The following is a 17165-nucleotide window of genomic DNA, read 5'->3' on the forward strand; positions in this document are numbered from 1 at the left end:
GATAGAACCACAGGAAGTGCTGCCCCTCAAAGAGGCTTTTGTTCAAGCTACTGGAAATACCTCAAGGTGACCTGGGTATCTTAATCTCACTCATCAAACGCATCCCACTGTAAACCTATTCATGCTGATCCTTGCAATGCATCTTTCAACTTTACAGAATAACAAATGACTTCCTTGCAAAAATGTAAAGTACCATGAAAACATTTTTTTTTTTACAAAACATAGTTATGTGGTGATGTAGCACTGGTCACCACAACATCATTTAAAATGAAAGAAAGAAAGAGAAAGGAGAGACCCAACTGACTTGGGCGTCAACTCTTTTGACTTGGGTTTGTCTGCAACCACTGAAAAACACCCTAGCAAGCACATAGCAATGCGCACAAGCACACACACACACACACACACAAAACACCTTAGAAAACACCTTATTAAATAAATAGCAATACCCTAAAAATCACATCGCAAAACACTTAACCCACAAGCAAATGCGTAACAACGCCACAGTAACTGCATAGAAACACAAAACATTCAGAATATTTCAAATGCATAGCAAAACCATTGAACCACCCAGAACATCATAAAAGCCACATAACAACATGATATACTGAACTCATTCTGAATGCAAACAATGCCCTAGCAGCCAGCCAAACCACCCTAGCAACCACAGAGCAACACATTAAAAATGACTTAGAATAGCAGTGCTCAAAAAAATCACGGAAAACACCTTAGCAAATGTATAGTAACAACCTAGAGGACATGCAGAACACCCTAGAAACCACTCAGAGCATCTTAGCTAGCACATAGCAACCCACTGAGAAAATCTATGAATCTATGAATCTATATGAACCACCCAAAACATGATATCAACTGCATAGCAGTGCACTACAGCTACTCAGAATGCCCTACCAAAGCCATAGCAATAAATCACATAGAAACATAGTAAACTCAAACCCAAAAATGCAAAGCACTCAAACTCTAGCAAATGCATAGTGGCGCCCTAAACCACCCAGAACACATCGGCAACCACACAGCAACACACTAAAAACACTCACACCCTAGAAAATACGTAGTGACAACCTAGACACCACTAAGAACATCTCAACAACCACATAACACACTAAAAACACTCACACTGGCAAATGTATAGCAACACCCAACAACCACACATCAACTAGCAAATGCATAGCAACACACTAGAAACCACCCAACAACCACTTAACACACTAAAAACACTCAAACTCTAGCAATTGCATAGCAACACCCTAGAAACCATTGAGAGCACCTCACAAACTTCATATCAAGACACTAAAAACACTCAAACTCTTGCAAATGCTTAGCAACACCCTAGAAACCGACCAGAACACTCTACATACCACACAGAAAAATCCATTCAGAATACCACTGTGAATGCACAACAACATCATGCAGCATTTTCAGTTATGTACACATATAATAAGCTATAAAAAGTCTATAGTTTATTGTCTTTAGAAACATTACAATCTTCTAGAATTCTTTGCAAACAAATGCAAAGATTTGCAGTATGTAGGTGTTTAGCACGTGAACTAAACCAAACACTGAGGACATTTAGATGAGTTGTAAGGAGCTTATTGTACACTTGTGTTGTTTGTTTTCTCAGTGACGTGATCACACATGCACAATGATCTCACTCCCACATGTATGTTTGGTTAGTGGTTTTGTAATCATGTGCGGCACAGATGACTTCAGTGCCCCTTTCCTTCCTGTCTCAACTGAAGTTTAGGATTGCAACAGTCCTCAAATGTGACTCATTATCTGAAACTCGGCAGCCACACCTACTACACCCATCCCCAGCCCAGTCCTGCAGGAACATACGGACGCGGGAGAACTTCACGAGCACGACTTTCCCACCTGAAGGAGCTGCCCGTAGAAGGGGGTTTAATGTTTTTATGGGGGAGGGGACCAGCGAGGAGGGACTTTCTATGATCTGGTTGTGAAATTGCAAGGGTCTGGATAAGGAGATAACAGTGCGGTTGAAGATATGGCTGATTTTCATAATGGGGACCAGGAACTGCTGGAGCCTTTGAGACGAGGACCTGAGACGTAACATTCCACTTGTAACTGAAAAGGGTTAATAGACTAATGCCATAGGAGCACTTTTTATGGTTCACAAACCCCTTTTTTATACTATATTTACTAACTATTTATGTACTGGTGCTGTAGAGAAACCAGGTCTTCACAAGACGATCCTGTAGCGTGACATAGACCTTTTTTTAAGCTTAAAAGAATTGTGAAGAACATCGTACAGCCAGTGTGCTTCATGGAACCATTTTTTTTAAGTGTATGATGCCGCCAAGCTGTTTAACACATGTTTTAGGTCATACGGTATGACAAATTTCACAACACCTTTTATTGAAAGGTGTCACCTTGGTTACGTGGGTGTTACACACACATCTCTCTCAAAGGAATTATTATATATGCACTGAGGTGTTTTGAACTGCATCTGTGTGTATGTTGGTAAACACGTTCTGCGCATTGCTATGCCCAAGTTACAGCAAAACATAACATCTGCATGTGATATTCACAATATGAATTTGTTTCAAACTAATCTACTTAATATGTAACTTATTAAATATACTACTACTACTTTATAATTAGCATGGCACTTAATAAATCTACACAGAAGTCAAATTAAATGTGACCTTTTTAAAACATTAACTATAGAAATATCCACAGATTTTTACAATTTACTACATTTCCATCACTTTCTAGTTTATGTATATGCGAATATTATTGCTGTTCTCCATATTTCATGTCAAAGCGATGTGTTCTGATTCTTTTATTCACTATTTAAGTTAGCTTTTTAAATTGGTTGTTTATTTCCACTTATCACTCATATTTAATATATATATATATATATCATATTATTTATCATATTATAATCATATTATTATATATTTAATCACACTTAAAGCAATAACAAAACACCTAAACAAAATATCCAAAAAATTATTAAAGGTTTTTTTTTCACTATTTTGCGCTGTCGATTAGGAAACGGTTACATTTTTTTTTTTTTTTTTTTGGTGAGACAGTGAAATGTTTTCTGAGCGCAGTCGCCATTTTCTCCTGCAAAACCTTCGCAAGCACACGGGGGCTTTAAAAGCCCAGCAGCTCCGAGGTCCGTTTCAAATCCGGCTCCTAAAATAACTCGCGCACATCTGGAAACCATAGAAGAAGAAAAAACTACAAAGCCTTAGATTGCGCAATATTTATGATATAACAGCATGGAAATTAAACATAGGAAATCCAAAGTCAGATTCCCAACATTTTAAATCGACAACAGAACCAACAAAATCTTCGCCAGCTCTAAGTCATTGCAAAAACAAATAATATTCCGACTGATTGGCATGCAAAAGTGTCCACACGGATATCTTGCTATGATTTGAAAATGTGCAGTGAGCCTCCGCAGGCCAATCACCGGGAGCAGGGGGCGGAGAGACGGATTTGATAATCCTACTATGGCGAAAACGTGGCTTATGTATATTAAATTACCAAAAGTGCGTTCACTCTGATTGGCTCACGGGCAGTCGTTGGCAAGGGGACGCTAGTCTGCTGGCCAATCAACGAGTCCTACTATCGCTATGGCATGGCTCATGAATATTAATCAATGTATGTGACTGGGCGCTCGAGGAAGGTTACCAAGGAACGTCATCGATGTCTAATTATTATTCATGAGATGCGGCTTCACCATAGTAGGAATCGAAAATTCGCTGTCAGGTCGGCCTGTGATGAATTGAATAGGGAAGAAGAAGGAGGAGGAGGAGAATCCAATCCGGTTTGAGCAGGTTTTTGTTTCGGACGAGCGTTAACGTCTTCCTATACTGTGCTCAAACCTACTGTGTGAATCTTTAACCGAGCTCAACACACAGAGTCGACTGTTTTTCAGCGTTAAATCAGTGCGCCTTTGCATTTTAAACCGCTTTTATTTTTGCGCGTTGTTCAAACCCACAGCCATGCCTAAAAGGAGCAAAGTAAGTAACGCACTGGTTTCCTAATTTATCGAGGCACCATCTTTAATATAACATGCAGTATTAAAAAAAAAGCAAAAGAGAAATGAAAAAATAGTGCATGTGCAATAGTGCACTTTGCATGCAAATGTACTTATTTTCATCCAATTGCAGCAGTATTCGTGCATTTTTCTGTTTGCATACTCGTGCGTTTTATTAAACCAGTGTTTTGATTTCAGAGCGCGCGGCTGAGATTTTTCCCCCCATCAGAGTTAATTAAACCCAAAAAATAATTGCATGAGCGGATGTGGAATATAAGTTGTGCAAAAAATATGTGTCGTGTTTTTGTTTACAAATAGATGAAGTCTCTGTCGACATGCATCAGACAAAGGGGGTGTAACGATATTAGTTTTCATTTATGTGCAGCTTATACAGTCGCGCGACCTAAAGGCTTTCCTGCGCAGGACATCAAATCAAATTGTTGCATGGGATATTTATGTATTGATCTATCACGTGCAGTTTTTATTTTAAGCGGGGTTTGCAATAATTGCACGTAAACGTCTTTGTAAATGCTCGGGGTTTTTAGTGTCATGGCTGCCCTTACAACCCCGATGATTTAAACTCACTGTCGGTCTGAAAACAGAGTGACAGACGGCGCAATATTTTATCCTGCAGCTCATCGTCGTGCATTAGGGATTTAATTCGTGCATTAGGGCTTTAGTGCACGATTGCGTCTCGATATATTTGATCGTGCAAGTGCCAGATTATGCAATGGCGGTATTCTTGCACATCATAGCGCCACTGTTTGGTGTTTCCTATTATTCTGGTATATTCTGTAGTGTTTTTTTCCCTCTCGGCTGTGCACCTCGGGATGTTGTGTTTGAAAGCGAATGGCGGGAATGTCATGGAGAGGGGTCGGTGGGGCGAGTGCAAATCTCCATTAATCAGCGCTGAATGAGTCGGTGTGCATGAAGGGGGCGGTGCGCGCGAGAGTGTAATAAAACGGACCGAGCTGCACAGCGTTGAAGAACGAAGACGGGACGTAAACATTGATGAATTGCTGGCTGTATGTTTAGGAATCGTTTTTTAAAGAAATAATCCACACACGGTACGAAACGTAGTTCAACCATGTCCGAATCCAGAGCGAATGACTCCTGATGATTCGAATCTTTACTGCAAACCGGGCTACGCTTATTTCCAGACTGAAGTGATCCGATTCTTTTTAATGTGTAGTCCAGTTCTCGAACAAATGATTCTACTGAACCGGATCTTTTTTCTTTTCTTTTTTTTTTAGTAAATCAATAATACACAGCTCTATTATTACAGTTCCCTAAGGAATGTTTTTTATTATACCCTTTTAATAAATCATATGAATCAGTTAAAGCCTTTACTAAATTAGCTGAAAATAAATCAAGAACTGTTTCTGCGGTATGGCGTTTAAAATTACTGACTGGGTTATTCGTGCCAACGTGGCTTTATTCACATTATCGCGTGATTTTTAATAAGTAATGTTTTATTAAAATAAATAAGTGAAGGAGATCTGTTACCACGTGTTTTGTTTGTTTTGGTATTTTAACCAATTACTGGCTAGCCTCTAAAGCTATAGGAGGTGATTAAAAAGTCTGTAAACATGTTATGCAGTTGTACTTAATTGATTTCTGTTTTGTTAAAATCTGAAATTAACACATTTGGAGATTTTTTTCCCCCTCAAAATATGTCAAAAGTAATTAAAGAATCGTTAAAGAGGAATCAGAACCAAAATATATTAAATGTGTATTTTTATGAACTAGACTGTTTTAGCTAATACTAATACCGACATTTTCTACATACAACATTGTAAAGATGCATCTGTTATAAATTACACTGATGGACTTGATAATAATACTTTTCTTTTCCCCCGTAGGCGAACAATGATGCTGAAGTCACTGAGGTAAGCAGATCCTTATTGCACATAAATAATGTTTAATAATACAATATGCATTTATTGCATCAAAATAAGGTGCGTGTTGTAAACTTGTTATTACTTTGCAGCCTAAAAGAAGGTCGGAGAGGTTGGTAAACGTGAGTATTCATGTTCTGCTATTATATACAGTACTCATTCTTTCAACAAATATGTAAATTATTTATATTCTCTGTTTATTAATTTATGTATTGTAACTTTTTCATTTTTAGAAACCTGCACCCCCAAAGGCAGAGCCCAAGCCAAAGGTGATAAAATAAGAAGAATGATAAAAACCTACATTCAATTCTAAATTATAACTTACCAATAATCAATTTGCCACATTGCAGAAGGCGGCTGCCAAACCTAAGAAAACAAAGGAACCCAAGGAGCCCAAGGAGGAGGAGAAGAAAGAGGAGGTGCCCGCAGAAAACGGAGAAACAAAAGCTGACGAAGAGGTAACAAAGTCATATACTGGCAGATCTTACATATAACACCCTAAAACGATTTGTGGTCTGTATATGTAATCTAATGTCCGTGATGATGTTTTATCAGGCATCGGCAACGGAAGACGCCGACAAGAAGGGAGAAGACGGGGAATAACTTTGCTGAGGTCTCATCTTTTACCAGCACTCCCTGTACCTCTTTTCTTGTACAATTCAGGGGAATATTTTTATCTACTATTTTCTAAAGGCAGGTTTTTTAGTAGTTTGATTGTAGAGACACATTTTTTATGGAAGAAAAGAAACATTTTGAAAGTGATCTCATCATATCCAGCATTTTTACATTGGGCAGAAAAAACTACCGTCATCGTAAATGTCATCAGGCGTTTTTTTTTTTGTTGTTTTTATTCCCCCCCCTCTCTCTGCTCTCGCTTTCAAAGCGTGAGGTAGAGGGGAAGGTTGTGGGCATGTCGTTTACACAGACAGCTGGACATCTTACTGAGCTTGTCCGAATGACTAACATTCCATTGGCTCTATGAGGGATTTTTTTTTTTTTTTTTTTTTTTTTTTGGTTTTGTTTTTTGTGTGTGTGTGTGTGTAACCTGTATTGTGTGTTTGGGGAGGGAGGGGTGGGCAAACAATTCATGGTTTATTGTTTATAATGCGAAAGATTACTTGTAGAACGTTTGTAAGCTGTGTTCCATATGTTAACTGCAGTTCTCCATAACCATTTCTGCTAAATAAACATATTCTCTAGTACTGGAGTTCATGTCAGGCCTGTGCTTCGTGTGTATTGATTTTGTCTCTTCTGTGATAGTACCGCAATAAATTTGTTGAAACTGCTGTGAAAAAGATTTTTGGGGTTTTAAGTCAAGTTTGTGTTATGGTACGGATGGCGGACGTGGGGTGAATATCTCTGCAAAGCCAGCGAATCTTTAATATCCAAACTGATTATTCAAATGGAAAATTTGAGACACAAGTCATTACGTGTAAAATCTCTTTAGTTGTAAAGCGTTCTGACCAGCAGTAGCATTATTTTTGTGGGACTTAGATATCGAGTATAAATGTACAGTTTCTTTTGATCATTGTTTATAGATGTATCTCTGTGTTATGGTTCGATAAAACAAGCCAATAAAAAATCAGTTGTGATACCCTGTTCTCCCATTGATTTTGAAGTTATATTCATTACTGTATGTTTAGTTGTGCCTGCAATATTTTAAAAGATTGGTACTGTATGATTATATGCTGTTATATTTCAAAATACCATTCTAGTAAGACTGTTACAGACACTGAAACTAAAACCATAAAGTTCTTGAATACACACATAGAACAGAAAACATACAAATATTAAAAAAATTACATGTTTAATTGATATTTAAATTATATTGGTATTATGGTACGTGTTGAAATATAAAACATGTTAACACTACACAACTTTCATTTCTTTTTTGTGCATAAATTGCATGCGTTTCTTCTTTTTCATGAGTAGATGTTTTAGTGGTTTCAGGTAAAATGTTTATTCAGCTGTGTGTAGCCTATAAACTCCAAAAGTAATGTTATTTTATGTCAAAAAAATTGAGTTAATCATTCCACAAGTAGGCCTGTTTGAAGATCGTTTTGTCAGTTCCTTTCAAGAACATTTCAGGTTGTTTTGATGGGTCTGACAGTTCTTATTATCAAGTAAAAGTAGTAAATGTGTAAAGATATAAATGCAGTGGCAGCAAGTATGACTGGTCTATTTCTTATCATTTAATATGACCTAAATATGGACACGTATAAACCCATTTACATGTTATTACTTGTACAGCCTTGTACTAACGTGAGTATGTTAAATTACCGAATTGGATGTGGGGCAGATGGAATCAAGCTCATAAACAGCACCTGTTGGCACAGGAAGTGACATCACCAGTCATTCTGTTCCCACACGAAAACAGAGAAACTGCCTAATAAGATAAAAGGATAAGCAGTTGCCCACCATATGTGATCTTAACCCCAGACCCCAGCCTAACTTTCTCTGATTGTGATGACTTGGAAAACGTTTGCCACAAATTTTATGTTTAAATCGTAACACATTTCAGTTTAAGGCAAGGGAGCTTTGTTTTTAGCGCCATATTCCTGCCATTTCTAATGATGGTTTGTGAAGTTAATGCTTTTGGCAAGGTTCCCTTATGAAAATTTGTCAAAGAGATTAAAAGCAAGTTTATCCGATCCATACGACTTGCAAAACAAAAAACATGAACAACTGAGGGAACTTGTTTGTTCTTGTTTGAATAATTTAATCGATGTTGTTTGTCCAGTACATGTGATGCATGTGATCATATTCAGATTTGAACCAACATCAAATCCACAGATGACCTTAGAAACCGGTCATTAACTTATTATTACCGGTTATTAAATAACAAAGCTTAATCTTCGTGTGAAACATTTTCGCCAGTGTATTACTGGAGAACAAGGCCAAGGCGACCTTTTGTTTGGTTCTTTAGATGGATTTACTTGCTCTGAGCTTTACGTCACACATCATTTACCCACTCTCCGCGTACTTTCGTTAATGTATGAAAAAAAAAAATCCCGAATTAACCATACCATTGCTAAACACAACATAACACATTTCTGAAATACAGAAATATTTAAAAGGTTCTGGGTAATATTTCCTTAACGCAGAATGTCGCGTTTTCATTGTTGATTAGAGAAAGTGCTGAAGTGAAACCCAACCGCGGTTTTCGCACGAGAGATGGAATCCCGAGCAGCTGATCTTCGCAGATTTACAAGCTGGGAAACTTTAGTTAGGCTAATTACTTATGTGTGCGCAATGCTTTGAAAGAGCCGGCCCGGTTGTTTCTCAGGAGCTTATGCTGTAATGTTAAATAGTGTTGCGTGTGATGGTGTTCAGTGATGCTCGGCTCGCGGCTCTTGCTGCAGCGCTCGCACGCGCTCTACGGACGCAGCGTCAACACATGGTCTGCTGTCGGAGCGGCGTTCAATGTTCAGCACCAACGATCTGAACATTTACAGAAAAATGTGGTGAGACTTTTATATCATATTGTTCAAGTGCTTTTGCTATAGTTTATAATAGATACATGTTTAACAGTAAAGTAATTTACGTCTATTTTTATTCGTTGTTGTTTTTAAAAAGCAATAATTTTATAAAGTGTTTTCATTTAAGTTTATAATTTTGTATATTTATTATTGTTTGTTGTATATGTTAATAATACATAATTTTGTACTGGCATGACAAATGCATGGTGGTGATTGCGACTTTTTAACTTACAATTCTGAATTCTTACCTTTTTATTTTACAGTTTACAGTACATTTTACAGTTAATATTTTAACATTTTTACTTTTTTTTTTTTTTTTTTTTTTTTTTTTTTTACGAAAACTGAGAATTGCTGAATATCAACTTTGTGAATTGTGAGATAAACTTGAAAATACAACTGGAAAATATATACTCGCAAGTCAGAATTCTGACATCGAAAAGTGACTTCCTTCACATTTTTTTTTTCACAAACTCTGAATTGTGAGGAAAAAAAAATCAGAGTACGGAGTTTGTATCTTGCACTATCTGACTTTTTCCTCAGCATTTGGGTTTATACCTGAAATATAAGATCAGCTTTTTAGATATAAACCCTGACTTCTGAGTTAATTCAATTAATTAAACAGTGACCTTTTTATTTTGTAAACTTTGGCGGAATCAAAAAAAGATGTAAAAACTAAGAATGATGTAAACTCAGAGTGATTAAAAATTTAATCTGAATTGCGAGATGCAAACTCAGAATTACAAAAAATGAATTCAATTTTGCAAGTTTATTTCTTACAGATTCAACATTTTTTCTCAGAATTGCAAGTGCATATCTCTAAATTGTGAAATATGAGCTCAGAGTTGTGAGATTATAAAAATAGTCTTTTTATTCCTCGGCGGAAACAGACTTCCATACAAATGACTACAGTTGCATTGATCTTGTCCTTTTGTGTAAAAAGAGTCTTTCCTCTCTGTTCTCAGGGTCTGTTTGGAGTATCAGAGCTCAGCAGTCCTGCCGGCTTCCAGATGGCTCAGCATCAGGCTCTCAGGGAAGCAGAGTTTCTGGTCCGCAAGGCTCGCACACATCCTCCTGGCGCCGTCACCGTGGAAACATTTGATCAGCTGTCCGACAGCTTATGCAGAGTCGCGGACCTGGTAATTGTGTTGGCGTAGCATAAACCGCGATTCTTTTTAAGGGTCCGTTAAATCTCACAAGTGTTTACTTACAGGCAGATTTCATCAAAGTGGCTCACCCGGATGCTGCGTTCCGGGAGGCGGCGGAAAGGACCTGCGTTGAAATCGGAACTGTTGTGGAAAAGTGCGTATCTGTCATCTGGTTATTCTGGCGGTACTAAAAAAATATTTGTGATTTATTTTTATTTGTTCGTGTTTATTACAGGCTCAATACAAATGTCGATTTGTGTCAGAGCCTGAAGAATTTACTGGAAAACGAGGCAGTTTTGGCCACTCTGGACTCAGACACAAGGTGGGTGGACTTTGAAATGGGATGACTGCATTCAGAACTGTTTGTTTAAACTGAGTTTAAAAATTTTGAATTGGTAGGAATTATCAGTAACACTTATTCACTATTAGCTGTGACTTTTTCTTCAATAAATATCTAATTTGCTGCCTAATAATTAGTAAGGTCAATTTAGGTATTGGGTAAGATTAGGAATGTAGAATAAGGCAATAATATGTGCTGAAATACTATTAATAAATGGCTAATATTCTAGTAATACCCATGATAATAAGCAACTAGGAAGTCTAAAATAAAGTGTGACTGAATTGTCAGTGTTTTTTGAAAGAATTGTCTTATGTTCTCAAAGGCTGCATTTATTGGATCAAAAGTACCTTAATAATGTCAAATTTTATTACAATTTAATATATTTCATCACTTAATTTGTACCTGTAATGATAGAGATCTTGCTGATTTGCTGCTTAAGAAACACTTTTTGTTATCGATGTTGAAAACAGTTGTGTAGCTACAAACATTAATATACAACGGTGATAATTATTTTGATTATTTGATGAATAGAAAGCTCAAAGGAATGGCATTTATTTCAGATAAAAAGCTTTGAAACTGTGTGAATGCCTTTACTGTCACTTTTGATTAATCAGCATCCTTTCTGAATAAACATATCTCTTTCACGTGGTTCCGTTTCTGATATAGGAGAGTGGCAGAGCTCTTCATGTTCGATTTTGAGATCAGCGGAATACATCTGGATGAATCCAAGGTGAGAAGAATACAAAATACAAAGCACTTTTTAAGCGTGCTGATTTCATATATATATATATATATTTCTTTATGAATCCTCTCAGAGGAGCAAAGCGGTTTCTCTGAATGTGAAGCTGCTGGATCTTTACCACGAGTTTCTGAGTGGCTCTCACCTTCCAAATGCCATAGATAAGCAAGTTCTTCCCGAACACATCCGCAACTGCTTTTCCATCGATGGGAACCGCATTCAGATCGCCGGGTTGCATGCTGACTCTCCGAACGAGCTGGTGCGTGATTCTGTTTATGTAGTTACCGTCTCCCTGTGTGTTGCTCGAGCTTAAAGGTGCACATACGTCCATTTAGACACGCTATTGGCTGCTTATGCAAGCTAGCTGGCGAGGTTCGCTTTCATCCGCATATTCCATAAGCGTCTTTTTTTTTCCTTCCCTCTGGTAGGTGCGGGAAGCTGCGTATAAAATCTTTCTGTACCCCAACTCTAGTCTCTTGCTTTGTCTGGATGAGCTTTTGGCTTGTAGACACGAGCTGGCAGCGTTAGTGGGCTATGAGTCGTTTGCACACAGGGCTTTGAAAGGAACGATGGCTAAAACCCCAGGTAAAAACAATCAGAGCATCAGTCGCTGCGAATGGAGTTGAAACGAACGCACTCGCGAACTAATTTGTTTGCTTTACAGAAACGGTGATGAAGTTTTTGAAGCTGCTTACCGAAAAGCTATCTGATAGGTAGGTCTCGCGCTAACCGATGTTTTTGAATGGGAGTTTTTGACGTGTTGTGAAGCTCACTCTGTTTGTTTGTCATGATGCAGAACATTAAGAGACTTCAAGATGATGAAGGAAATGAAGAAGAAAACGCACTCGACAAATCCTGTAAATGTTTGTTTTGTGAAGTCTGCTTTTTTTTCAGTTCGCGTCACAAATGCACAGATATCATAAACATTGTTTTTCGCACGTCAGGAAGTGATGGCGTGGGATCATGCGTACCTCAGCGGTGCCATACGAACGGAAAAGTAAGGTTTTCGTGTATATATCCCTCTGAATGTGCCGTCCACTTCCTGTTTATCCTCATCCACATTAATGTACTTGTAGGTTTAACATTGATCCCAGCGTCTACAGCCCATACTTCTCTCTGGGTGCCTGCATGGAGGGACTCAACCGTCTCTTCATACAGCTTCTGGGCGTTTCTTTTCAAGCGGAGCAGCCGAAGATGGGCGAACTGTGGAGCGAAGATGTCCGAAAGCTTGTGAGATTCTCTCCTCCATCTTTGTTTGCTTAGTTTTCAAGACCAACTGTCTGTTGATCACTCACAGATGTATTAATGCAGATGGGCAGCTGTGTTTACTGTTTCTTGTGCTGCCAACAGGCTGTGGTCCATGAAACAGAGGGGCTGCTGGGATACATCTACTGTGATTTCTTCCGCAGACCTGATAAACCTCACCAGGTATAGCTGTCCGTTCTTGATTGGTTCTGTACAATGCTAATATGTATTTAAATTGTGAAATTAAATGAACACATATAAGATAGAGGTTTGGGAACAGAAATTAATAGCTGTGTTCAGTAAAGATGCATGAAATGTATCAACAGTGACAGCAAACTGTTTTCAACAGTGATAAAATAAGAAAATATTTTGGGGTGGAAAATTAGCATATTTGAAGGATCCTGTGACACTCAGGTAATTACTTCTGAAAATTCGGCTTTGCATCACATGAATAAATTACATTGTAAAATATAGTACAACAGGAAACAGTTATTTTCACAATATTACTGTTTTATGTATATATTTATAAGAATGGAAGCAAATTGGGATATTTTATCTTAATTCTCACACGTTGTTCTAGCGATTCTGAGGAAAAAAACTATGAATTGTGAGACTTGCAGATATGAGTTTATATCTTACTATTGTGACTTTTTATTGGAATTGTTTTTGGAAAAATTGTATTGAAAAGTTATGAAGTATGAATTGTGAAAGTGAAAAAGTCGCTTAAAAAAAAAAAATCTAGGGAGTCCATATTTAAGAAACTTCTCTTTTAAACTTTGATGGATCATGTGTGTACATATATAGTTTGAAATGTTTATATATTTTGGGCAAATAAAAAAAAAAATGCTTTATTAATATCTTTTTTTATACATGGCAGGACTGTCACTTCACCATCCGCGGTGGGCGGCTGAGGGAAGATGGTGTTTACCAGCTTCCTGTTGTGGTGCTGATGCTGAGTTTACCTCCACCCAGCAGCAAAACCCCATCTCTGCTTACCCCCTCTATGGTGGAGAACCTCTTCCATGAGATGGGACATGCCATGCACTCCATGTTAGGCAGGACACAATATCAGCATGTCACAGGTCAGAACCCAATACTGATGGTTACTTGGTGTTTAAATTGAAATTACATGACCGATAACTGATCTGAATTTGATGCATCTATACAGGAACCAGGTGCTCCACAGACTTTGCTGAAGTCCCGTCTATTCTGATGGAGTATTTCGCCTCAGATTATCGAGTTGTGAGCCAGTTTGCAAAACATTATCAGACTGGAGAGGTGGGTTTGTACACATGCCTGCTTTAGAGATCACCGTCTGTGTATCTGAAACACCATTAAAAGGTGTCTTTTGTCCTCTATAGCCTCTTCCAGAGAGCCTAGTGTCCCGTTTATGTGAATCTAAGAGGGTTTGTAGTGCTGCTGACACTCAACTACAGGTACTAAAACACATATCTCTCATATTTCTCAGTAAAGAATTCACAGTAAAAAGATTGAGCCATGACCTGTTAAATAACATAACTATGTAACAAATAGGATACAGTAGACTTTGTATATATTAAGTTTACTTTAGATTTTTTGTGCATCTCTTCTCTTTACAGATATTCTATGCAGCTTTGGACCAGGTTTATCATGGAATACCACAAAACAGATCAACTACTGACATCCTCAGAGAAATACAGGCAAAATTTTACGGGTTACCATATGTTAATGACACGGTGAGTGGCAACATTGTAAACGCATCTAAGATTGTGCACTAAATATATATATACTTTTTCCTATGTTAATTTTACTTTTAATCTTATATACTCTCTGATGATGTAGGCTTGGCAGCTGAGATTTAGTCACCTGGTCGGCTATGGTGCTAAATATTACTCCTACCTCATGTCCAGGGCAGTTGCCTCGATGGTGTGGAGGCAGTGCTTTCTACAGGACCCCTTCAGCAGGTCAGTGAGGAGTTTAACTCAACTCTTGGCTATGTAGGACAGCTTTTAATGCATTTGCCGTTTTATCATGGAAAGTGCACAGATAATGGTACACAATGACTGGAAATTCTTTTTTTTTTTTATGCACTTTTTTTTGTATGTCTCAAAAAAAAAAACCCTGATAAAACCCATGTCATTTGCAGGGAGATGGGAGAGCGTTACTGCAGAGAGATGCTCGCTCATGGAGGCAGTAAAGAGCCTATGCTGATGGTCCAAGGTAAAAAAAATAAAAAATAAAATAAAATGCAGTACATTAACATTTACTGCAAGACCTCATTAACTGTTAAGTGTCAATTTTCTGAGTTTCTTATTTTTGATCCACAGGAATGCTGCAGAAAACCCCTACCATTGAAGACTTTGTTGATGCACTAGTGTTAGATCTTGATACAAATGTCAAATCCCATGCTTAGGTGAAACGAAAGATTATTATTCATTAAATCTCATACAGAGTGTAACCTCACTCTTTCCTTGAATTGCCGAATTTTAGCCTAATTAAAATGTGAAGACAACATGAAAATATTACTTGTCTTTTCTGTTGTTTCACATTTAGTACGTTGTCATAAGTTTCAGCACACTGAACTTCAATTACAGTAAGTGCTGATTTGAAGAGGTTTATCGAGGTGATATTTTTGCAATGATAATCTTGCTTAAACATCCTATCCCTTGTATTTCCACTTGTTTAAAAAAAAAAAAATAGCATGCAGAAAAGCTTTGGCATACATGCATCACTGTACAGTTTAAAAATGGCGTGCTTGTTTAAAATGACCATTTTAAATGAAACCATTTTTTCTTTGAAAAGCTCACAAAAAAGCAGTATGCTAAAGATTATGAACCGGTATATTTATTAATGAGTTGGGTTCTAAAGGTGTCAACCAACAGTCAAAACACAATATACATTCTCAATTGTGTGATGATGCGACAACATGGACACATTCACTTTGAAGAAAAGCAAAAACGCAAGTTTCATTTTGTGGTTGTTTATTTACCTATACAAAAGACCATAACTCAAGCCAAGGTGGGATCTAAAAGAAAGAGAGTAAACATTCAATACTGCAGAACCGAAGACAAAACAAGATTAGAAAAATTTGCTATTATGAGTTGATAATCACCATGTTATGCCTCCTTCTCTGGCGCTGCCTCATCTGAGCCCTTGGTGTTTCTGGTGTAGATCACCTGAGCTCTGTGTTTGGACACCAGCTTGATCAGACCTGACAACGAAAAACGTAAAATGTCACTCCATCACAGTCTCTAAATAAAATTCGAGGCCTTTCTGAATGTGTTAACCTAAACTGAAAGTTTACTGGAAGCTCTGTCATGCGAGATTTACACGAACACTTCAAAAAAAAAAATCGATCATAACTGTCAGAGCATCATATGATCACCTTTGCCAAGCAGCTCCAGCAGGGCAGCCCTGGCCAGCGAGCCCCTGATCTTCAGCCTCTCAGAGACCACAGCGGGTGTGATGAGCTTGTAGTTGGGAACTTCTTTGTACAGTTTGTCATATGTGGCCTTGTCAAAGAGGACCAGGTTGTTCAGCTTGTCCCTCACCTTTCCTTTGGACCACTTCTACTCAAGACCAAATACACGGAAAATTAAAACGCATGCATTTACAGCATTAAAACGACAGCTGGTGTTTGACAGGTATCTTAAATTATGTAAAACACGTATAAAGAGTTCCATGTACCTTCTTCTTTGCTTTGCCTCCGGATTTGTTAACGGGATCCTTGTCCTTTTTGGACTTGCCCGCATCTTTCTTCTGCTTAGTATCCTTGGGCGGCTAGACAGTTACAGGAAACTCATTTCAATCATATGCACAAATAAAAGCGTATTTTTAACAACTACGTGGCAAGAGTTTTAATCAAATGTGTGGTAATACGGTGCGCGTGCGTTCAGGCCTCGCGCACGATGCGACAACGCTTCATACAAAATAATCATACACAAACGCGGAAATGGCCCGCTAAAAATACATTATGTTATTCATCGTGCTTATAAACGTAAGGCAGGGTTGTTACATTACGGCTATTTTACGTAAAAGGTGGGTAAAAAGTGATATTTTCAAACATTACGGAACGGCTCGAGCACTCACCATGCTGAGGCGTTGCGAGCTGCGGAAGAGAAAGGAAGTAGCACACGCGCACGTCCGCTTTGTCCGCGTGCACTTCGACGTGCGCGGCGCGGGCTCTCTTTGAGCTCAGTAATTCAGGGTCGCCACCTTCAGGACTGGCGCAAGTGCGTCTCTCATGTAAAAACGCGAGGAACGTTTAGATAACTACTTTCCTCTAAATATAAAAATTGTGATTATTTACATGTTTT

General features: G+C 38.0%; 3 protein-coding genes across 3 annotated transcripts; 2 read left to right on the forward strand and 1 right to left on the reverse strand.

The window, feature by feature from the left end:
* Positions 1-3785: 3785 nt before the first annotated feature.
* On the forward strand, positions 3786-7516 carry si:ch73-1a9.3 (non-histone chromosomal protein HMG-like). Its single transcript, XM_043229389.1, has 6 exons — positions 3786-4007; positions 5887-5913; positions 6015-6044; positions 6156-6191; positions 6273-6380; positions 6478-7516. Exons 1-6 carry the CDS (start codon positions 3990-3992, stop codon positions 6523-6525), a joined length of 267 nt encoding a protein of 88 aa, XP_043085324.1. The 5' UTR covers positions 3786-3989; the 3' UTR covers positions 6526-7516.
* A 1576-nt stretch (positions 7517-9092) lies between these two features.
* On the forward strand, positions 9093-15369 carry mipepb (mitochondrial intermediate peptidase b). Its single transcript, XM_043229330.1, has 19 exons — positions 9093-9386; positions 10364-10537; positions 10612-10700; positions 10782-10868; positions 11553-11616; positions 11702-11884; positions 12054-12210; positions 12290-12338; positions 12422-12482; positions 12570-12622; positions 12702-12855; positions 12976-13053; positions 13748-13952; positions 14039-14148; positions 14232-14306; positions 14469-14585; positions 14692-14813; positions 14996-15069; positions 15177-15369. Exons 1-19 carry the CDS (start codon positions 9258-9260, stop codon positions 15260-15262), a joined length of 2067 nt encoding a protein of 688 aa, XP_043085265.1. The 5' UTR covers positions 9093-9257; the 3' UTR covers positions 15263-15369.
* A 444-nt stretch (positions 15370-15813) lies between these two features.
* On the reverse strand, positions 15814-17093 carry rps25 (ribosomal protein S25). Its single transcript, XM_043229334.1, has 5 exons — positions 16939-17093; positions 16537-16629; positions 16235-16418; positions 15962-16060; positions 15814-15874 (listed from the first exon to the last, which is right to left on the reverse strand). Exons 1-4 carry the CDS (start codon positions 16939-16941, stop codon positions 15966-15968), a joined length of 375 nt encoding a protein of 124 aa, XP_043085269.1. The 5' UTR covers positions 16942-17093; the 3' UTR covers positions 15814-15874; positions 15962-15965.
* Between the last annotated feature and the right edge of the window lie 72 nt (positions 17094-17165).

This window comes from Puntigrus tetrazona, unplaced genomic scaffold (genome assembly GCF_018831695.1).
Source record: "Puntigrus tetrazona isolate hp1 unplaced genomic scaffold, ASM1883169v1 S000000002, whole genome shotgun sequence".
Lineage (NCBI taxonomy): Eukaryota > Metazoa > Chordata > Actinopteri > Cypriniformes > Cyprinidae > Puntigrus > Puntigrus tetrazona.

Bases quoted from the DNA above. Each gene is read 5' to 3' on its own strand.
- rps25 (XM_043229334.1), bottom strand. The intron at 16,419-16,536 runs GTACATGGAACT...GGTCTTGAGTAG, and splicing joins GAGGCAAAGCAAAGAAGAAG to AAGTGGTCCAAAGGAAAGGT. The intron at 16,061-16,234 runs GTGATCATATGA...TTTCGTTGTCAG, and splicing joins GCTGGAGCTGCTTGGCAAAG to GTCTGATCAAGCTGGTGTCC.
- mipepb (XM_043229330.1), top strand. From the start codon at position 9,258: ATGCTCGGCTCGCGGCTCTTGCTGCAGCGCTCGCACGCGCTCTACGGA. The intron at 13,054-13,747 runs GTATAGCTGTCC...TATACATGGCAG, and splicing joins GACCTGATAAACCTCACCAG to GACTGTCACTTCACCATCCG. The intron at 14,149-14,231 runs GTGGGTTTGTAC...TGTCCTCTATAG, and splicing joins AACATTATCAGACTGGAGAG to CCTCTTCCAGAGAGCCTAGT.
- si:ch73-1a9.3 (XM_043229389.1), top strand. The intron at 6,045-6,155 runs GTGAGTATTCAT...TTTCATTTTTAG, and splicing joins GGTCGGAGAGGTTGGTAAAC to AAACCTGCACCCCCAAAGGC. The intron at 6,381-6,477 runs GTAACAAAGTCA...ATGTTTTATCAG, and splicing joins AAACAAAAGCTGACGAAGAG to GCATCGGCAACGGAAGACGC.